Source organism: Pholis gunnellus, assembly GCF_910591455.1.
Source record: "Pholis gunnellus genome assembly, chromosome: 8".
Taxonomy (NCBI): Eukaryota; Metazoa; Chordata; class Actinopteri; order Perciformes; family Pholidae; genus Pholis; species Pholis gunnellus.
Window position 1 is genome coordinate 10,968,298 of NC_136534.1, and position 24,311 is coordinate 10,992,608.

The following is a 24,311-nucleotide window of genomic DNA, read 5'->3' on the forward strand; positions in this document are numbered from 1 at the left end:
TTGTCATTCCATAAGTCATCCACCACAAAATAAATTTTCTCTCTCAGTGATTTACGCCGTGAAGAAAAAACCATAAAAATAAGAATCTCTGTTTGAGTCCAAGGACTTCTACTAACCTCCTATTAAAGTTGTATTTTTCTTATTCTGAGAAATCACAGAGCAGCCTAAAGTCATTGAACATCAAGAGGTGTATGTGCAGTATCTTGTCCTTTTAAAGTCTTGTATTTTGGGAGAAAGGAAAGGAAAAATCTGTTCTTGCTTTTCTCTGCTGCTACCTCTCGTTGTCATTATGGCTGGAGATATACTTGCTTTTTAGCAACACATTTGCGTCGCGTTTATTAGCACGTCCACAATCAATGTCATGCTCTCGCAAATACGTAGTAAGAAGCAAGCATTTCTCCAGCCTTAGATTGATACGGCAGGTGCATTTTATATTTTTTTATTTTGTTTAAGTAATTCACTGACGTCTATTCAATACAGATCATATACCTTTCCTCCCATTGTCCACACACACACACACACACACACACACACACCTACACACACACACACACACACACACACACACACACACACACACACACACACACACACACACACACACACACACACACACACATATTCATGGTGGAAAGAGTACTGCTGTACTTTTTTTCATTCATCTGCTATTCTGAAATTATTTGTTATAAATAAAACTACCCAACAGTATATGAAATGCTGCTTTCACCGTGATATATTAATAATAATCAAACAGCCATTTTCCCGCCTAATGAGCATGTTAACTTTTGCTGCTAATACTTTTGCATTTTAAGTAAAAGCATGAAGGGAAAACTTAACATTACCTTAATGGAGTATTTTACATGGTTGAATTTACAAGACGAGACAGAATCAAGACGTAAACTCAAAGGTAAGCTGAGGTCACCTTGCAGTTAAAATGTGAGAAGTGGTTCAACATGTGTTTGTGTTTTTGTGTCAGACATTGATGTTGAAATCAGTCATTCGGTCACCCTCCAAAGACTCAGCATGAGACAAACAGGCCGTGCTGCCAAGACACTAATGTAGAAGACCGGGAAGCTTTTAAACGGCAACCAAACCACTTTCACAACGTGTTCAAGGGAGCGAGGGGAATTCTCAAAAAGACAAACTTGTCCACAGTGACAAGAAAGTACCATTCAAAGTTTTCCATCGTCTTATTTTCTGTTAATTCCATCAAACTGTGCGTGGGCTGTTTAACGGACTGTTAAAATGACCAAAAATGACTAATTGGCTGAATCAAATAACCAAAAGAACCATTACAATAAATAGATATTCCATGTGCTAAACAAAGATTGGACTTGAACAAAAATGCTGGATACAAATATTGCAAAATGATCTTGTTTTTTAATTTTATATATTTTATAAAAATGTGAACTACAAGTATATATTATGTTGCTATAGTAACGGGCCCTGAAGATGATCAGCACATGCTTACACAAGACAGTCTGACAAGGGAGAAACAACAGTTTGTTCCTTTAATCGCTTTATCCAACAACTGACAAGATGATTAGCACCAAATCTGTCTGTGTCTCTGGCAGCCTGCTTTGTCTGGAGTGCATACTAGATTACAAAATATTAAGTAAACATCAGTGGTTAGCAATATCCTAAAAGTGAGACCTGTCCCAAGTCATGCATACAGAGGTTTACAGGGCTATAAAACATTTAAACATGTAAATCCTCTTCCACATTAAGCCACCATTTGTACCTCATTCTACCAGGTTACAGAGCAGAAGCTATTGATATAGGCACTGCTTATATATTCTAGATACTATATGATATATATATGATTTTGTGACTAATATTCTCACAAAACTCATATAAGTCAGTAGCTCTTGTGTAGTTATTGTGCAATAAGGTGAGCCACTTCAATAAACACATGATGAATACACATGCAGGTATTTGTAGACAAGCTCATAATGAAAAACAAGTGTGGATCTAATTACTTTAGTGTCTATTTGCTGAACATCGAGGTATTGATAAATTAGTGGAGGGAACAATTTAGCATAATAGGATGTGTGTTCAACTTTAGTTGATTCCCTAGTTATTACTTGTTCTTATGCAGAGGTTATTTCCAAACTTCTAGGTGTAGTTCAGAGACACACAGGAGGAATTTAAGCTTCAGTCAATCATGGAGAACAGGAAGGATTTTTAATATTTAAGTGCAACCACAGGTCTGGCTGAGGTATACTATAAAAACAGCATGACATCCAAAGCTGTAAGGTGGAGTCGTGAGAAATGGTGAAGACTCTAGAGGTGGTTTTCTCAACACCCATCTGACTCATATTATTTAATATCGCCAGCTACTTGCACACGACAATTTGCGGCTTAAAGCTCCCTACATAATCTAGCGTGTCATCGAGAGTGAGATAAAGCCGTTTGCGCAATCGGTCGCTCCAAATAGTGCCTTAAATCCTGAAAGGTTACATTACGAAGGGTTTGTAATCTCAGTCAGATCAGAATTTGATTAAAAGATTTCTACATTTCTTATAAGGATAAATGTAGTGGTGTGTGTGTGTGTGTGTGTGTGTGTGTGTGTGTGTGTGTGTGTGTGTGTGTGTGTGTGTGTGTGTGTGTTCATAGCATTGCCACACTGTTGGTTGTCAAGGAGGAGAAAATGATCTGATATGTTTGATTTGTTACTGGAAGCGGGTCTTATCTTGGCAGTGTCTTCACTGTGCATTCAAAATGAATTTTCCTCATAACAATTATGGAATAGACTCTAGTTTTAAAAGTAGAGTGGCTCTGCAACGCTCTGAAGATGTAAAAACACAGTAATCTTTAAAACATTTACCAAAAGGCTGTTTTAAATGAGTTGTAATAAGGCCGGTGAAAACAAAGCCAGTGATTTCAGTGGCAGGTCTAACAGCCCAAAGGTGATGGTGATGGTGATTAAGTCAATCATTCAGTAATGCACATGCTCTCTCACTTCTAGACAGTGAGTGCTGTGACAGTGATGTATCTTCTCCTGTGAACGTCTACCTGTCTGTCTGCCTGCCTGTGTCTGTCTATCTACCATAAATGTATGTGATTAATCTGTTTCATAAAAACCCTCTCCTCTTTACAGATAAAGTTCCTACATGCAGAGCGGTGTGTGCCCACTGACTTCTATGAATGGATGGTGTTTTTATACTTAAACTCTTAGTGTCCATTTACAGGGTTCAGTGAAGCTGATCAAACTTCCCCCTGGGACTTTCTCCAGGAAAATGAGGCTCAAACGATGCAAACGACAGCAGCTCAGGCCTCAAATCAGTACAGCATGCTTTTAACAAGACACTCACACATTTGTGCTAACTAACAGATACAGAGGCGCCTATTTAACTTTTACTGTTTTACTGTCATGCAGTATAAAGGGTCAAAAGCCCCCAAGCAACATAGTAGAAGTGACAAAACTACTGCTGCTGTTTGGTAAATAAATAAGTAGCATGTGCGATGACTCACTTTTGTTTGAACAAAAACAAACATATGTTTCTGTAGACATGGCAAGGCATACGTTTAGTACTGCTGCTGCTGTTTATAATTTTCCTCAACTGTAACTGTTTTGTCCAGAGGGTGAAACTGTGTCCAGAAACTTGGTTTGATCAAGTTCCACAGAATACAACGCTGAAGAGAAATGAAGATAGCTAGATGAATGCAAACATTTGTTCAGCAAACAAAGCTTGTTTTTACAGCTCTGACAGATTTTCTTTTAAACGACAGGACAAGTTGTTGGAAAAAAGGACAACTCTTAAAAATGGGGAAATAATCTATATCTATCTAATCTAATCTATCTATATTCAGCACAGAGTTTTAAGATAAGATAAGATGGATTTTATTGTCCCGAAGGAAATTTGTCTTGGAAACATACATACAGTGTCTGCTGTTAAAACAATACAAGTATATTGCATACATATACATACACAGACTGTTAACGGTTTATACAGTATAGTGAGGAGTACGTTCTTTATCTTGAGGGGCTTTTTTTCTCCTTCTTCATTTGAATAGGTGGTTAACATTTTACTACTATGACAACAAAGTTGACATTAGATGCATTGAAGTGTGTCTGTTCAACACAGTGCCATTAGATTTCATGGTGTGAGCACGAACTGGAACACAGTTTATGAGCTGTGAACATTACATTGAATATGTCACTGTGTCATACACTGTAGATGACATACAGGTGAAATAATGGTAACCAGTTAAAACAACTTAGAGTTAGGGGTAAGGTTAAAGCAATAAAATATCTAAGTTTGAGGTTTAGTAACATTACTGTTTATTTTAGGTTTGGGAAAGCCATTGGTCGTGGTTTAAAAAGACCAACTTTTGCCTAAAAATGAAAACTTCTTTGAGTAAAATTCTTCCTGGAAAGGCTGGATATTGAATCAAAGCAGCAGAGTTTAAGGCAGATGTAAACACCCATCCATCACCCCAAACACAACACTATTACTTTTCATCATAGTGTTTCTATGTCAAACAAATCTGCTGATTTTGTTGAAGAAACATCATCTATTCATGGGGAGGAACAATATGCCTCTCATCGTTTATGCAGGTTCCACAAACTTGCTTTTCAAGATTGCATTAATACAAATGTCAGAGGACCAAGCTCTTCTGTATTGATGCTGCATGTGTGATATGAGTCTGGACCAACGTTGGTCCAACCCCTGTCAATATATTGTCAAAGTGAAATTCGTCTGCGGTCATACAAAGTTGTTACCTGTATATCTTAACTAAATCAAAACCTACATTTGTTTTTGTTTTTCTAAAATTGTTGAACTTGGTCTCGTGCCTGCACAACTTCAATTATCAAAATCTTAAAGATTTCTGTCTGTGTAACTGGTCTCAACAGTGAGAAGACCTGAATAGCTTATTACGGCATTTTCTTTGTTTAAATGTATTTAAATAAGGCCAGATAAGAAGTCTATCTTTGAGAACTCAATCTGCATTTCAACTCATTTTGCTCATTTTGATGTACTAACAGGGTGTCGTTTAGTTTACAACAGGAACAATGGCTAACAATGTGGTGTCATGCCTTGTGCAATTGTAAGCATGTATTACATTGGCCACTCCAGTCAAGCACTCTCTCCACACGGTGGTATTGTGGGTGGTGTATGAAGTTATCAGTGGATACGTTTTTAAAGAGGCTGTTTTAAAATTCCAGCCCTGATTATGACACAAAAAAAAAGTCCTAAAATAGTGTGGAAAACAGTGGGATGTGTGTGTGAAGATCTTCTCTGCAACAGTCTTCCCAGATTTAATTTTGAACGGGTAAGATTGCCCAAAACAACTGAAGGGATCCGTCACAAGCACATATGACCACATTTGCTTTGCTCCATGCTCCATCTCTCTGAGCAACGTTTAGATGTTTGTGCTTGACGTAAGTAGTTCCTCAAGACATGTGCTTTCAGTTTAAAAAGCATAACCAGCTGTTTTTTTGTCACCAAAATGTCAGAGAAGTCCTTTTCCTCTGGCTGTGTAATAGACCAATCTTCAATGTGTGCAAATCTCTGTACTTTGCCTCCTGCCCAGTGTGTTCAGGGATTGGCTCCATCTGCCTAGTATGTCACCAACCACTAGAGGAGAGTCAGGGTTTACGGGGAATTTAGCAGCACCGGCCTAAGATCTAGGGAGGCCACTCATATGCAGTAAAATGAAGATTGACAGTATATGGGTTATGATCAAGGTAAGTATTTTTATACCTCGGCATAGACCTCCATTAATCACCGATTTGATGCACCACCCAGCAAGCATGCTAAGTAACCCAAATCCATTAATGCGGTTCACGCCCAGGCCAGACATGATGTTGGTTCCCTAGTGGTGGCAACAACAAATACTCTGTGAGTTTTGCTACAAACAATGTATGGTTTCTTTTTATCTGTTTTTCAAAGCAATCACAATGAGTAAAAAGGGTAAATCATCCTGTGGGAGGAGTACAGTGCGTCAGGCTGGACCAGGTCCTAGGGGTGCAGATATTGTTTAAGAATTTTACCATTTTGCTTACTTTGAATCAATACATTTGAGTTTACTGTACTGTTTTGTTTGTTGTATCTGTTTGAAATGTGATTTATTCAGGAACTTGGAAGTAAAAGCATCCTAAATTTTGCTTTAAAAAAGTGGCCCATTATGAATTATACTATGGAGAAAAATGCTTCTTATATCAGTCAATATTTTAAAACAGATGACTCTATCCTCTTCTGCTGTTTTGCATGTACAATTTGTAACATCTAACATTAGCTTCCTTGCATTCTTTTCATCAAATCTAGACTGGGTTGGAGTCTGGATGAGCTTCAAACTGGTAAGAAACATAATGGGGTAAGCAACATCTTTATGCATCTTGCAGGCCCTGTTAGGAAACTAACTAGCGTTTTAAGAGTCAAGAAAACCCCTGTGGGAGTAGGCATTAATATACGACTTATAACTGTAGTTAACCTCGATTTAATTTCAGTACTATCCTAGTATTTTGCTGTCACTATACTTGTGGCTGTTTAAATGTTTTTTAAATGTTTTAGATCAATTAAACTTCTCATTGAGGTTTTTTTAAGAGTCAGCACTACAGATTACCAAGCCCACCAGTGTTAATGGTTGACTGCTCGGGAAGACGTCAGAGCACACAAAAGATTTAGCGCTGAAGCAAACATGACTGAAACATGACTTTAATTGATTCCTGGTGAGGAGTATCCAGTGATGGTAAAAAAAAAAAAATCATCTGACTCACTTCCTCAGAAAAGTGAAATCATAAAAACACAGAAAGACACATCCCAGTGTGACTTTGGCTGTCACATCGTGTGTTGCTGCTGCCCCGAGAAAAAGCTTTGTCTGAGCCCGATTTCCCCAGAAAAATACCAGGAAACACGGGTAGCGTTCGCTTCCACAGCTGTGACATTCATGCTCTATAGTAAATTAATGTGGTTTAGAGCAGAGGTTGGGTAAACATTTTATATGTTGAAGTTGCTGTCGACAGATTTGTCACTGACACACATGTGGCCAGTTTATGCCACGAATGGTACTTCCAGTGTTGTAAACGGGTATTGAAGCAGCAGAGAAAACAGGGCTGTTTTGTGATGTGGTTACCACTATGGAGTCAACCCTCAATCCAGGAGTGTGAATCACATTCTTAATTAGAGAACGCAATCTAAACCACATGTAAACAATTAGCCTTCAGGATAGCAGGGTTGTTTGTGTGTGTGTGTGTGTGTGTGTGTGTGTGTGTGTGTGTGTGTGTGTGTGTGTGTGTGTGTGTGTGTGTGTGTGTGCACACGGAGTAAGAATGCTGCACTTTTGTACCAGAGAAATTCCACACACATTCAAAGGATGATTAACAACTGATGGTATAGACACCTACAGTACACAACAGCATAGGTTGGTTGAGCATACAATGCTGGACAGACACATATTTAAAATGGAAATTTAGACAATGTACAATGTGAAAGCATTCGGAAGCAGGTAGAGAACTGTAAATGAGGTTACTGAGATGTGTTTTGATTTTTAGTCAACATTGTAGACTATCACATGCATTAACAGCAAAGGCAGTTTTTTTTTTCCTAAATTAGTTGTGCCACGGGGTTCCTAGAGCTTCAACTAATCACTGGAGCATGTTAAATGGGCCGTAGTGCCAGAGCAGGAAAGATACTGTAGGATGGTAATTTTCCAATTGGGGCTTTGTAGATAAATAAGTACCACTGATTATTACGTCTCTCGGGCAGGGAACCAACTTTATCATACTGAATGCAGTGCTGAGTGTTGTAATACACCTGAGGGCAGCATTGTAAATTACATTTAGTTTCCTCAAAATGGAGGCAGCAGCATGTTGATATATCACAACCCCATAATCCAGAGCAGAATTGTATTCTGTGACCCGCTCAATAATAAAACCAGTCCGAGTGTAGGTAATGAAATCATTATAATCCATACATCTGGATCTGAAAAAAGGGTATCAACTGTTTTATTGTCATTGAGAAATAATTACATCTGACGATTGATAAGGGCACATTGCAGTGCCTGAAGAAGAGTTAATGTTTCAATTGCAGATTGAACAGAATCAGCAACACAGTAACATCTGCACATGAACAAACACTATCGACACAGCAGAGATAATCTCTTTCATAAAATGTTTAAAAATAAAAAGCAAGACCGGTCCCATATTGGATCCCTGCGGCACTCCATTCGCAACTGGTTGGAATTCAACTTTGGCCGTTCTTACCTTCACACACTGATCAATCTGCTACGGAACCAGTTACAGGCCGACAGAGGATAATCTTTGCAAAAGCAAGGGATGATCGACAGCATCAAATGCTTCTGATAAATCTATAAATATGGAGGCTGTTGTTTAAACCAGTAATTAGCACATTCAAGATTAGGATAACTTCTGAAATGATGCTATAATTTGATGTTGACTTAGTAGTGTTCTGAGAGGAATGCCATCAATTGGGAGCTGATTATTTATTCCAGTATTTTTTTTTAATTTTGATTCACGTTGTCTCTTAATCATCATCTACCTATCAGAATCTGACCTTGAACTTTGAACAGAAAGTCCAAAGTAAAACCCCAGTGTTTCTAGCGTAATTTCCATTTCCTTAAAGTGGCTTTTATAATTCTTATTTTTATTTTCATATTATCAATGGATCACCCGTCTCGTGGTATGTGAATGGTGTCCCTCGTAGTGATAAATTCACAGATGATTAATTATTCGACTTTGCAGTTCTCTTGAACTCTACAGAAAATTGTGTCATCTTGAAGTTCATTTTGTTTTGTTTTCTGGCCTGCATTATTACTATCTTGGTTCACTCTCACCACTTCACCAGCATTGTTTCTGTAATTGAAAATGCTGCACCGACTGCGACACCAAAAGCCAGAGCCATAAAAGAGCTATCGTACCAAAATACACAGCTCTCAACATCAACAAATTCCTTCGCAGAAATGACATAGACTTCGAATCTTGGTGCAAACAGTGGTCGAAGCCAAAATAAACCTTTGTTAGACTCACTGATATCAAGTGTGTCAGTCTTGAAATATATTCAAGTCTGTGTGTGGTTTAAAAATGTTTTTTTAAAGATAACCCAAAAGAAACAAACATTGCAATCAGCAGCCAGATCTGATTAATGACTATGACCGTGTAACAGGCCTACATTTGATGATATATTTGTTTTATTTGAAGAGCACAGTGACTGCAAGAGTTAAAATAAATAGTAACGTGTCTGTAAGCAGAAAAATGTGTTGGAATTTCCCAGCCAATACTGGGTGTATTTGAAAGTTTTTTGTAAATACAAATATCAGTATGAGAGGCCAACCACATTAAAAGCAACGAACCATTTAACCATTCAAAATGGCTGCTTTTCAAAGTGACAACTTGCCAACTCAATACCTAAGGAAAAAACAGCTCATGTGTGATTAAGATGAGTCTCCCTGATGTTGTTTTTTCACTTAATAGCCTTGATAACATCGGCTCCTCCCTGTTCTTCAAAGAAGCGAGCACACAAATGCCCCTAATGACCTGCCTTACTGATGGAGAGCTTAAGACATCCCAGGAAGCATAACTCTTGAATAAGGAAATCCATCTTTGTGCCAAGACATGTGGCTCTGACCACACTCCCTTCCTTACTTGCTATCCCTCTTTGTTCTTTGCTCTGTCTCTTGTCTTTCTGTGTCTTCTTCTCTAATCATGTCTCATTCTTTCTCATCATGTCTCTTTTCTCGTTTTCTGCCACCCGCCCTTCCTCCTTTCTCGCTGTCCCTCTGAGGCCTCCAAACCCTCTAATCCCTGTATGTTTTCATCACATAGTGACAAACCAGAGGATGCAATTATGCAAGAATCTGTGTGTGTGTGTGTGTGTGTGTGTGTGTGTGTGTGTGTGTGTGTGTGTGTGTGTGCATTTTTGTTTTTGTGCATGGACACTTTTGGTGTCTCATGTGTTTGTGGGCATGTGTGCATTTACGTAATATACATCTGTGTGTTTGTTTCTGTGTGAGTGTGTGTGTGTGTGTGCATGTGTGAGCGTAAACCTCTCCCACTAAATGGTTTGTGGTCTGAAGGGTGGGAGGAAGAGTAAAAGAAGAAGGGAGAGAAGAGGAAATATGTGCTGGCCCAGAGGTGCTACTCCCTTGTTGTTGATAAGAAAACATCCCAGTTGCTTTAGGCATGTCTAATATTGCATACTGTGCACTCACCATTTAGCCTAAATAGTTACGTAATTTTTTTGTTGATTCATCAAAACTATCCAGCACGTCACAGTCAATTCGTTGTCATGCTGACCATACTGCGATATCTTAAGTAGTGCAAGTTGCACTTGTATAACCTATTTGTGTCAATTGACACTATTTACTTATTTTCATGGTAATGAATTGCATTATATTGTTGTTGTAAAAATATTTTTCCTTTTCTTCATCAAGCGTCTACGAACTATCTTGATGTCACTGTGTCTCTAGTTAGTAGTACACTGAGATTTATGAATCATCACCATTTTGTGTTAGTGCTGACTGGTGTACAACTGTTACGTAAACATCCAAAAGCAACGAAATGTGACCATGTGACCAAGCTGTCGACACTACTTTTCCCTCCACTGTTGGAATATTTTAGGGTACTATATAGTGCATATATTTTAAAAACGGCACTTGTAATTACACACAGTTTCAAATTCCAAGGGGCAAGACATACAGGAATGCAATTCTCTGTTTAGTGTTGTTTGACATTATGACAAGTAACTGATAAGACTCTATAAACAAGTGTGTGTGTGTGTGTGTGTGTGTGTGTGTGTGTGTGTGTGTGTGTGTGTGTGTGTGTGTGTGTGTGTGTGTGTGTGTGTGTGTGTGTGTGTGTTCTACAAAAGCACGTCTCTGTTTCGACCCTCTCTGCAGTACGTTTTCTCATTAGTGCTGCATCCTCTGGTTTTAAAGTCAAAACAGTCAATCAGTGGCACATGAGATACTCCTGCAAATCTGAAAGCCAGGATCTTCTTCAGTGGTTCGTGATGATTGGGAGATGATGGTGCTGTTGGTGCTCTGTGTGTTTGCAGCCGTGTTCAACTGCATCTCTGCCTCTACAGAAGTCTGCACCAATACCTTCCTACCTGGAGCTAAAGGTAAGACTTGTCCCAGAATGTGCTACGAGTTTGCCAGTGTGTGTGTTGGTGTTTAAACCTGACTGACATCGTAATCAGATCTTATTAATTGCACACATGTGTGTGATAGAAGAGGATTAAACATACTTTAATATACAGTATTCTCATACATTTTTTCCACATATTCTGTTTGGGTTCTTGGGTTCTCACAATCTTAACTGTTGTTTGTTCATACTTACTCTTACAGTATAGGAGTGTTAACTACATGTCTTTACAATGTAAATGCCAATATCTGTATATGCGTCAAATGGAAAATTCTGAGGAAACACCCCTCATGTTCTTCAGGGTTTACAGGGCTGATGATAAAGGTAGCAAGCATGTAATGTCCTGCAGTTTATAGCAGTCTGCTACCCCATAGACTTTTGCAGGGAATGCCTCCCCGTTTTACGACATCCAGTAGCTTGTTCCCCTGCTGATTCAGACAGACAGACCTAATAAAATGCACACTTAAGCAGAGCACCATTTTTTTAGCTCCATTCACGCTACTGAAAAACATGGCTTAAGACAGGGGTCTTCAACGTTTTTCAGGCCAAGGATGCCCAAACTGATAGAGAGATGGAGCAGGGACCCGACTATATCTATTGTATAAAATTGTGTTTTATATTAAACTGGGCCTAGTGCCATGTATAAACATACCTCTTTATTGTGCATTCAATACTAAGCTATTCAAATAATACACAGGTTGATATATTCATGTTTTCATTTTAAACATGTGCAAGGCACAGTGAGTAGGGTGGCCGTACCACTGCCATTTCTAAACATACTGTGTCAGCTGATACCAATGCCAATATCAACATTGTCTGTCAATTGCATGATAATCATGCACACAAGCTATTCAAATTGACGTTTTTATTTTAAACATAAATGTGGAAAAGAAATTAGTGATGGGCTATTAGTGCCACTGCCATGCATAAACATACCTGTTATCTTGCATACAATACTGAACTATTAGAATAATGGACAGATTCATGTTTGAAAAAATTTAAATTAAAATTTTGCGGACCTCCACAGACCTTTGTACATTTGACATTTGTATTTGTTTCATTCTTGTGGACAAATAGTTTTTCAAAAGTAGTTATTTAACTACAAAGTTAAGTGGTAGCATGGCTGAAGTGAATAGGCAACAGTAACATCATGTACACTCCGTAGGAAGTGAGTGTACATTTTACAGTTTTCTGTACGAGTAAGAAAGTCCCAATGTGACAGAGTGTATTTAGACAGCTGCCACTAAACTGAATGATTATTTGTACAAGACTCATCCCAGATACACCGCTGACCACAGAGTCAGTCTGAGTGTTTGTATTCTCACGTCTGCGTATTTGAGTGGGTGTCGGACGTGCATCATTCCCCGAAAAAATGTCCACACAACTGTTCTTATTTATTTTTTCACAACAAACATACTTTTATTGCATTTACTGGAATTTTGACTTCAGCCTTTTTAAATAGATTTACCGGAATTTTTCTTTTTTTTTATTGAAACATAGGAATGTCAAAAGATTTGAGAAAGGTTACATGACAAACTTTGAATTCTCTTTTACTCACAAATCTCTCTGTGATTTGATACCTTAATCACACAAGCAAGGCATGTTCGTAGTTTTACCCTAAATGTTTTCACTTCAGCTGTCCACAGAAGGAAACACTTGCAATTGCAATGATTTAGGCTGCTTGAAAGCTTGAGCCTGCAGAATTGAATAATACTTTTCCTAAGTATTCCTCCAGTCTAATAGAGGGAGTTTGTTACCATCCTTCATTTCAATGCCCAGCACGTACAAGATATAGATTGCTGTTGACTTCCACGACTGGGGCAAATTTACAGCTCTCATAGACAATATGAAACCTCTCAAGATTTCCTGCCAAGAGCTCTTTGAGCAGCTCTGACGCTCAATTGTGCTTTCAACTCCGAACACTATGTGGTGTCATTAATGCTTAAAATGAGTTAGTGCTTTTGAGAATGATGGTGACTTGGATGAACATAGATTATAAGGGAATATGAAGAGTCAAAATACTTTTTTAAACATCCAAAGTTGTTTAAAATCTAACCTTACAGTAGCAGTGCACCTAAAGCCACAACTGGGTGTGCACTATATCGTATACACACACACACACTCAATCACTGTGTGCTCTGCTGTAGTTGTTCTTGGACAACTCACTTTCATCCTCTTTACTGTCTTTTAATCCAGGAGACCAAGGTGAGATTGGAGAGGAGGGAGATCAAGGAAAACTGGGAAAGAATGGACCACCAGGACTTCCAGGTATCGAACACATTTTTTTTTTAATTTTCGAATTTGTAGTCTTCAAACCCAACTGATGCTGACTCAAATTACATCACCACAAATGTCTTCATACAACTGTTTTCAACATATGCAGTCCCCAAGACCTGTAAACAGACTTTGAGCTGTTGAATTGTTGGAGTTCCACTTGAAGGCGTATAGTCCAAATAAAAAAACTTTTGGTTTGGTATCAGATTGCTGTTTGAAGATGTTTGAAGAGGGAAATATTAGCATACTCACAGTGATGTCAGGTCTGTTTTAATGGCACCCACACTAGCTGGGTGACTTTGTGAGTCACAGAAGAATCAGACTCAACTTGAAAATAAAAAGTAGTAGAAACTTGAAACCCGAAAACATGTAGTCAAAAAACAGTCACAGTTGTAGACTCGGCGTTGATTGTGGTTGTACTGAACTTTGCAAAGTTCAGTACAGAGAACAATGATTGCTGCACTATTATCCAGATTTTTCCACTTTCTTTATGAAAAATCCTAAAAGAAAAGATAATTTGTATTCAAATGTGGTGAAATAATCTCACCTCATTGTAAATTAAGTCAATAACTATTCAAACAGGCCTTTTACACAGCAGACAATTTGGCATTTCATAGTAGGAAAAGCACAGGTTTTACTCATGAGATTAACGATAGCTTTGTTTTATTTATAACTGTCCCGGTAAGGCATGACAGTGAACATGAAAGTTAATAATAAATATTATTTACCTGTGCTTCTCCTAGTGTGATATGTCAAAATGTCCTCTGGGGAAAATGGTGCAAAATAGTGATATGACAATAAAGTCTACTTCCTGTGCTTCTGTCTTTATTAGCAACATGTGTAACAAGGGCTAAAGACAACTGCAAGGGGAAAAAAAACGGCAAAAGTAATGGGTGATAAGGCCTCACTTCTCTTATGTTTGCACAGAAGCGTAAAGTCTGACTTCACCCGTCTGTAACTCAAAAATGTAATTTACATTGCTGCTGTAACCTGAACAAATAATCACGTCTTACTTTCTGTACTGTGAGCTTCCAGACAGCCTGTGTGACTTTGCCCTGGCAGCAGCTTCTGCTTTTTCCTGCTCCAGACAGTTTGCTTTCCTTTGCCTCGTGGTAGATATAGAGGCCTGCTTTGCTCTGTGAGTGACAGACAGACAGACAGACAGACAGACCTGCACTGCTGTGTGTCTGTGGAGGAAGCAGACGTGTTAATTGCTGCTGAGGAAAGCAGTGGCGTCCCGTGTTGCCATATGTGTTCCAACTGGGTTGGTAGATGAGCTAGCTAATCAAGCAGCCATATGATATACATGTCTGCGCACACACACACACACACACTGAGGCATAAAATGAACTATATGCACACAAGGCAAGCAAGCCTGTAGACACAAGGAGGCAGACGTACCCGCACAAAGATACAACGCATATACACACGCACGCACACACTGTATAAAAGCACTGGTTCCTGGCTGCCCTCTTGCTCTCTGCAGATGTTTGTTTTATTCAATAACTTCACACAGAGGTCCACACACACACACACACACACACACACACATACACACGTACACGCACACACTACAACAACAGAAAGACACATGCTATGACTGCTTGAGTCTTTTCCAAAACTGTAAAGAGAAAGAAAGTCTATATAAGTGAACCCTTTTCAACTTTTCAACAGTGTAGCAAACCCAATCATTATGGTTTTTCTGTGTGTATGCTTGCTGTAGGATGAAGGCAGGTTCCTGTGATGACTTTGTAACTGCAGTATGCCAACAGCTCAACAGATGACGCATGTATTCCCCGTCTTAAGTTTAGGCCGTTTTACAGGAAGCAGTTGATTAATTTTGGAATGTTAAAAGGGAATACATGACTGAATGCTCTGGTGGGCAACAAAAACTATTTTTTTGCTTAATAACGTCGACAAAGTGTGGTGCTGGATTTCTGCATTTGTTAAATGTGCTTTACTTACTGTAAAACTGCTGCTAAAGTTTATCAGCGTTAAGTGTTATGTAAGGATCTTAATTCTTGTGGAGAAACTGTTGGGATGGCAAGCAATGAACCATATGTACAACAAATGGAAAATCTAGCATAAGCCTTAATTTATTTCATGAGACCCAGCTCTATTCCCTCTGTAAACAGAAATACCAGTATTCATTTATCTTTAAGCAAACAAAGTGTAATGAATGATCTGCTTAGCATTTTAAGCTCTTGTATTTTTGTTATATTAAGCCTAGAACACATTTAGTCCATTGAGCGTTTTGTAAATAGCTTAAGGCTCTATGATTAAAATGAAAAATATGGCCTTCACCTCTTTTATCCTCCAGCAGCTGGAGAAACCAGACGTTTAACCGGTTGGAGGGGTTGGCCATTATAAAGAGCGACTGCAGTGATAGGGAGCACTGTTATCTGGACGTTTAGATAGACGGTTTAACTGGCAAGCAATCACATGCGAAAACAACATTTATCAACTTTTATAGACACAGACGGAATAACAAGAGACCAATAGATTCAATTTCTGCATATCGCAAAAAACAAACACCTATAATCATGGTTCACAATCAGTTCGTAAAATATTGACTTTGAGATGTGCTTCTCAGGCATTCACACTGACAATTACGCAAAGAATTGCATACAGATAACAGTGAAAAAGTTTCCCATAGGCCAGAGCTTTACATAGTCTACCAGACCTCAATCCATAAGACCTCACACCTTCTGCCAACACTTCTCACAAATCATCAAGTAGAAAATCCACACGAGAAAGTGGGAAATGGGAAATCCTAGTGAATATCTGACTTTGTGTGTGTGTGTGTGTGTGTGTGTGTGTGTGTGTGTGTGTGTGTCTGTGTGTGTGTAGCGAATCCCTCTTATGTGTCACTTAGGATTTCAAACCCCATCAATTTCCAGTTGAATAGTTTCCTGAGGAAATACTCATTCAAGTGCTGGCAGAAAGCCTCAGTCTGCTCTGTACTTTTCCCACACACACACACACACACACGCACAATCTCTCTCACACACTGATATTCTCTTTTAACACCAAACCAAAGAGGCCTCAATAGGATTGTGCAGTGACAGTTCGTAGTAATCGTACTCTGTGCACCAGATCATTGTTGATTACACACTTTATAGGAAACAAAGAAACAGAATGTAACACAATTGCATAAATAAATAATAAATGCATGAATGCATTTATTACTCTGTTTATTACATTTTAAAGGTGGACGTCCACTTTGACTAAACCAGCTAAACCTGCAACAAAGCACACTTTCTCACAGAATATCTTCACTCCACAAGCAGCCTCTCAACACAAAAAACTTAAGTCTGTGCCTAAAATCAATCAGCATTTTCCCTCTAATTTATTTACTGGAATAATAATAATAACAATAGCAGCATCACTTGAAACCAAACTATGTAGAGATTGTTGGAAAAAAGCCTCCGGGCTTGCAATTTCTCGAAGCATATATTGATTAGGCTTTAAAACAACAAAATAATCCAAAAACAAAGAGAACTGATGAAAGCCATGAGAAACTGTCATAATTGTAAGAATATGACAAGCATGGATTATATAATGTATGCCTAACAATAAAGGGGCTTCATAAGATACAATGAAGAGATTTCACAGTGATATCTACCATATTCTGGAAGGTGTTGCATCGTGTATGTACACTACCCTTTTCTGTATAATCATCCCTCTGTGTTGGAAAGTCATAATCTCAGACTGAAATGATGAGATTCATTTGCGGTGTTCTCTGAATCATCTCCATATATTCTTCCTCCTCTCTCCCCTCCTCTCATCCTCTGTCTTTCTCTTCTTCCTCAGGAGCGTCAGGAGAGTCGGGGCTTAAAGGAGAGGTGGGCCACACAGGAAAGATGGGGCCTATTGGAGACAAAGGTAAAACAAAAAAGTAGTTTCTACAAGCATGCAAACACTGTTCCTGTCTTTGTATCCACTTCATTTTGTCTTTATTTATAGTTAACGCCATACTATACTACTACTATAAGCATAGGCCTTATGGATTCACATTAAGTCAAATAGATTGTATACAGTAAATTAAAGAGGTGAGTGCATCAAGTGGAAAACCTCCAATATATTCAGTGCCCTGTGGAAAAAAAGATTTACAAAATGAGAAAAAGATTGATGATTTGACTTTAAAACCATCCCGTGCATAAATGTATCCTTGTTCTGGTGCCATCACACTTTTTAAACCTGCATGCAGTTGTCAACAACAGGCTATAAAAATGTAGCTGTGAGGTTTCTACAGGATTTTAATGACTTTATAATTGTCTAAAAGAAGAAATATAGTTTCCCGAACTCCTCCTCAGCCTGGACTGCAGCTCCATAATCATAGACTCAAAACATTAAAATAAGTAGAACAGACATCTCTACACAAATCAGCAAACTTAATTAGTCCCAAGACTGATACACGCGAGGAGGAATGTTTCCCATTTATTTTATGTTTTAGATCACATCCAAAGATAGAAGAAAACATAATCCTACAGTATGAGGTCATCCGGCTGCTTTGCCCAGGGTGGCTGAAACAATTTCAAACTTTATTTTTATTTTTATGAGCAGTCATGTTCCCCTGACTCTTTAGGTTTTTACTTTTCTCAGTATTCATTATGTTTAATACACTTACAGGAAAGTGGCTGTGCATCAGCCATGTCAGGCAAAGGAGTGAGGTCATTTCCCTTGATCCTGAGTGCTGGTAGCTCATAAAACACCTAGAGAAAAAAACAAATATGTTTAGGGCAATATCAGCTTTAGCAGAATCACAAGCTGAAATTCAGCTACTCTTTTACTGAATTTCATGTTACAGACTGAAACTTTATTAATTTCCATGGCTACATTATCAAAAAGGGGTGTTCATTTAAGATTATTATGATACACAAGAAAGTATCTTTTGTATCTGCTATAATTCTATGCATATGTCATCCTATTATTAGTTTACAGGGCTTACATTTTGCTTGGGCATCGGACTGCAGAAACAGAAATGTTTGGGGTGAATTGATATATATGCTCCAGAGATGACATTTGTCTTGATAACACATGGAGCTTCTATACTGGAAACAGGATAATACGTCTGAAACCAAAACTGTTGACAAAAGCCGCTCAGCCTGATCAGATTGTACAGGTCCACATATAAAACCAGCCAATTGTGATGTTTGTTCATTTACTAAGTAAAGCACAAGTATAAGAGAGTATATTCTTGATTTTATATACACATAAAGCTACTATTTACCCTTATTTCTGTATTTAAAAAAGTTTTTTCCTTGTCATGTTGAGATCTATTTGGAACAAATACATCTCAGTCACAATAGGTCAAAATTTGACCTGAGTAAATCTATATTTGAAATGTTTCATGTATGATACAGCCATCTGGTGGTAACCTGCTGTAACTGCATACCAATGTCACATAACACAAGAAGCTGTCAGTATGTTCAATTATTAATAAATAGATAGTCAGTGATAGTACTGTGTTATTTATTTATATTCTATGTGATTAAAAACAAGAAAAGGTGATGTGTCAGCATCACAGAATTTCAGGAATAGTCTCATGTGATTTCTATTGCTCTGTAGGTAACAAAGGTGATACAGGTTTGGAGGGAACCACTGGTCTAAAAGGGAAACCAGGTGAGTAAGTTTAAAGCATGCAGACATTGCTTTTTTCATATCCTATATATGTTACAATATCCACCTATTAACTGCTCTGGGATCAACATGATGATGTAATATTCAAAACGTATGGATAGCGTTACAAATAATCCTTCAATGCTATGAACCTAATTCTAACAACCCAAGGCTAGGGTGGAGGAGGCATTTTCCATGCAGCAGGACTTGTCTGCATAGAGTGACTGAGAACTTGTAGGCTCTCGAATGGCTATGAAAGCACACAACAAAGAAAGCACAGCGGTTTTGTCACAGTCATAAAACAGAAAGGTTAATTATGTACAATAAAATCCTGTACACACTCAAATAAACGTGTGCTGGCCTTTGTTTACTACCAGGCACAACATGTGACTGTGGCAGATACAGGAAGGTGGTTGGACAGCTGGATGTCAATGTCGGCAAGCTGAGGAATGCTGTCAAGTTTGTGAAGAATGGTGAGTGCCGAGTAATATCTATGATTTAGCACACACTACAGTAAGTTCCTCAGTATCCTCAAAAGTGTGAAAAACACAACATGTAGCTCTAAAGATAAAAAAAGGAAAAGCTATATTGACTTGATATTGAATTTATGAATTTGTAGGCCATCTAAGAAAAAACAAACATGTTTGCAACTCAATATATCTTTCTTTTCTTTATATTCCCTTCCCTTACGTTGTTGTTATTTAGAATGTACAACACCACTCCTGATTTGCCTTTTCTTCGTATGTATGAAAGACTTACATTATGTACTTTTCTTCTCATGCCTGTGTTTACCCCTGGCATGTAATTAGATGAACTTTGACAAAGAGACTCAGCTTTTCTCTCTTCAATTTTCTGTCTCTTTTCTTGTGATTACTGGTCTGAGAAGCATATTGGAGCTGGAAATTAGATACGATGAAACTACGTCCTTGTTTTCATTCATAATGCCATGTCAATGCCCCAACAATCATGAGGCTAAAGCCTGCTATAGAAAAGGTTTAATGGCACCTCACACTGGCCTACTGGCTTCTGATTTTTTTTGTTTCTTGTTATTTTTTCATTTAATGTCTTTTTTTCTTTTTACCAAATACATATTGTTTTGTAGTTTATTTTTATTTTATTTCCTTTGAACATACAGATTCTCTCCAAAGAAAACTATTTAGTAGATGTATCATGTAAATACAGTACATTTTCTACCTTCTAAAGACTGTTAATCCTGTGCTGTGCAGTCATCTTGGGGCTGAAGGAAACAGAAGAGAGGTACTACCTGCTGGTGAAGGAGCCTAAGAGGTTCAAAGAGGCTTCAATGAACTGCAAGTTGAGAGGAGGCACCCTGGCCATGCCAAAAACCAGCAACACCAACCATCTAATGGCAGACTATGTCAGTCAGGCAGGACTGACAAGAGTTTATATAGGAGTGCTGGCTCAAAGCAAGGACACAGTAAGTGGTCAGATGCTCATAATGTACACGAAGACACACACACACACACACACACACGGTAGCAGATGGAGTTTCCAATTTTTGTCTTTTGTCCTCTTTTGCCACTGTTTTCTAAAGGAGGGTGAATATTTAGGGCCAAAGGCTCCCGGGAACCTTTAGATGAACTTTCTAATTATTTCTCTCTCTCCGTCTGTTTTGGTCATCAGAATGAAACAAGCACTTTTGTGTATGCAGACTCCAGCCCTCTGCAGGGGTTTGCAGCGTGGAGCCAAGAAGAGGAGCTCAGCTCTAGAGTAGCTCCCACCACAAACTCAAGCTGTGTGGAGCTGCTCACCACTGGGGCATGGAGTCATGTGGAGTGTGAAGCCACCATGTTTTTCATCTGCGAGTTCCCAAAGAGCAGGAGAAGAGGGGGAGGAGGAAGAGGAGGAAGAGGAGGGACACCTGCCCTGGCATCATCATGAGTCAATGAGACTCTCAGACTTGCATGCAAAAGAGATATAAGTAGACATGTTGTGTAGAACTAGCATTTATATGACAGGTTAGAAATACACATCCGTAAGAAAATACAAGAAACTTTCCTGCCAACAGATTTGCTGTCATATATTGGGCAGTTAAGCCTTGATAAAGACATATCAATGCTTTACTTGGACCATGACTATGACAGTGTCGTTAGTATGATGAGGCTCTACAAATCTGTCGGACACGGAAGTGGTCTTGCAAAGAGACTAAAGGAGCTATTTTGTGAAAATAGCAAGTGGATGATGTCCTGGGTATAGGAATATGGGCTGTGGCCAATTTAAAATCCTGGACATTTTTTGAAAGCCGCAGCCTTAACTCTTGTGTTTATGGTTACAGCAGCTTCAAGTGTGTTTGTAGTTTAATTTACTTAAGCATTTAGAAGAGAGGGGTTTCTTAGACTATCTGTGGCTAGCTGTCTTTTTTTTGTGAATGCTGGTAAAGTTCTTGCCACTATGGCTTCTTCATTAGTAGATTTTGTTAGTTAGAACTGAATCGTTTGTATGTTAGAAAATGTTTGTATTGTTAAGCTATATGCTGTGCTTGCTTTTTACCTAATGGCTTATTTAAAAGAATGAAGTCACTTAAGCATGACAATTAAAGATAAAACTTTATAGCAATTGCAATATTTTTGTCTGTTTTTCTACACAGTACAAATGAGCCTAATCATGATTGCATGAAGATAGAGCTATGTGTTTGTGTTTTGTGTGTGTGTCTGCATGTAGGCATGAGTGTGTCACTGTCCCGACATTTGTGTGTAGCCTTTGATGTTTGTGTTACAACAATCTTTTTTACAAAATGGTAAATGTATTATCCTAAGAATGTTTTTTTAAATGCAGGTTTTATTGCATAATCAAGTGATACTGTATTACATTTTTTACAATTTTCACGAGACAAAATGAAGTAAATGTAAAAATGTTACTTATGTGCAGTACTTAAATACATTTAATGCAGGCTAATTTGTTAAATTCCAACACATACAAACAGAACTGATGCTAACAGACTTTACACACAAAAAAATAACATATCCAGGAAAAACATCTGAGAAAACAGCCAAGACGAGGATGTTCCTTCTGCTCCTACCAGCTGTTTTTTTTGTTATCTACCTAAATAATCTATTTTAATTCATATTGGAACACCTAACATGGCCTTTGGGACAACAAGAAAAGAGATGTTGCATCTTCACCACATCCGCTGGTGGGTGTGTGTGTGTGTGTGTGTGTGTGTGTGTGTGTGTGTGTGTGTGTGTGTGTGTGTGTGTGTGCGTGTGCGTGCGGATCGGGCCCCCCCCCCCCCTCCTATAGAATGGTAGGGGAAACACTGAGATATATGAGGTCATCTTGAACAGAACTCCAATGGATATTTTAGCTAACCAATGAAGGAAATGTTTTTAGGTAATATTATAATTTCGAACCCTTTTTCCAATAAAGATTATACAGCAGTGTAATTTCAGATTTTTATTATTGTTGTATTTCACTTAATATACAAAATTACGTTGTTTTTGACTTGTTATATAAAATTGGAAAAATGATTGATCTATTTCCGGGCTTTTTGGGCTATCCAAGCACCCGTACCGTAGCACTCCAAATAGACAAGCATTACATTTCAAGTGCCGGCTGACGTGACCAACGTCCTGCTGATGACGGCTCACTTGACCGCAGTCTTCTTGAAGACTGTCAAACACTGTTTGGTCAACTTCCACATCCATACTGGCATTGCGCTGAGCCAAGTCATCTATCAATCTATCCAACTCACCATGTGAAATATTTTTACTTAAAATATAAATAAAGTGTAAAAAGTGATATGACCTCTGTCCTTCGGCAGCAGGTTAAAGTTAAACCTGAGACATGATGACCTCTAGTCACATTTCATTTATTTCTACAGCACATAGCTGGGTTTAGATTAAACACAGGAACTAAAGCACGCCAGGTGATTTTGTTCCAGATGACAGGTTTAAAATAATCTCAACCTTAAACTGCAGTTTACGACAGATCAACGTACATCTTGTGATCAGTGTGTTCTTTTTGTACTGTGAGTTAGGTGACATTTCTTTTGTTGTCTCTTTTGACTTTTGTCTTGTTATTTTTGATGATCAGAGTCCACGATCTATTAACTCCATTAGAGGACAACGATTTGGATGAAACTGTCACCCAAATTCTGCAGCAACATCCCAACACTGGATACAAAATGATGGTTGGGCATTTGAATGCACAAGGCATACGTATACAAAGTAAGGGACAGTAGTCATTATCATTTATTTGGTGGTTATTTACCTATATTCTGGGATTTGGTCTACTTGCTGATTTCCTCACAATGTGGTAAAAGACAGCCTTACTTAGTGCCAGTCTGAACCCAAGAAGGCACAGGAAGTACTCTGTTCCAGCACCAAACAGTTTATGGCACATTGACGGCATTCATAAACTAATAAGGTATCAAAAACACATAAACCATCCCAACCATTGCTCAAACATTCACTTCACTGTAGATTGTACTACTTCAAGATACTTACTACCCAGTATACTGTTGATAGAAAAATTCACTCGAGCTGTGGTAACAATCATTAAACAGGACATTTATTCTTTGCAAAGAAGGAGACAGAGTTGATTCACATACAGTATACATGGATCATGACTGCTCGAAGATCTGTCTCCGAGTCTGATATTTATACTAAGTAAACAACATGCAGTGGGCTGGCACAGGGTAATTTACGTCACGAAAGGATAACACATACGAGTCGCCTTCATACAGCTACGTATCTGGACACTGTAACAATTGGTTCTAGCACAAAGGTCACTTTTATCGTAATCGGAAGACGTCATGAAGTATTGACGCCGTCTACAGGTTTATTATTATTATAAGCAGTGCTGAGTGTTCTTTCGGATAGACTAAACAGCTGCTTAGACGCCTAGTGTCACAGAGTACAAGGCCTTAAATGCTTACAGAGGACATGAGCTTATGTTAAATGTGTAACATTCACTAATTATTAAATGCATACTAATTAGTCATTTTGATTTTTCCCAACAACTGTATATCCAGAACAGTTACAAAGATAGGCCCATCTACAATTTGAATTAACCCATCAGCATCACTGCAAGCCAGCCTTTGATTTATCCATGATGGATGGAGCAAATCCATTAAAGTTCTTGCACATGAACATCAGTTTTACCTGGCTTGTGCCAGTATCGAAATTAAGAGTAAAGCTGGTTGGTTCTTTGAACCTTTAGGCTTTTTAAGTGGTGTGTATGCACAGGTCAGTTAGAACATATTTTGAAAGTGACACTTTCTCTATTGGATTTGTTTACAGTTAAGCAGTGACTTTTAGTGGAACTCATATTAATCTGTGCTCATACA

The 24,311-nt window shown here is 38.3% G+C and overlaps 1 protein-coding gene across 1 annotated transcript; it reads left to right on the forward strand.

Annotated features, from left to right (window-relative positions):
• Positions 1-10,984: 10,984 nt before the first annotated feature.
• colec10 (collectin sub-family member 10 (C-type lectin)) lies at positions 10,985-21,034 on the forward strand (the record flags this gene model as incomplete). Its single annotated transcript, XM_079165182.1, has 7 exons — positions 10,985-11,084; positions 13,304-13,375; positions 17,195-17,266; positions 18,953-19,006; positions 19,381-19,476; positions 20,230-20,441; positions 20,648-21,034. 7 exons carry the CDS (start codon positions 10,985-10,987, stop codon positions 20,903-20,905), a joined length of 864 nt encoding a protein of 287 aa, XP_079021308.1. The 3' UTR covers positions 20,906-21,034.
• Positions 21,035-24,311: the final 3,277 nt, after the last annotated feature.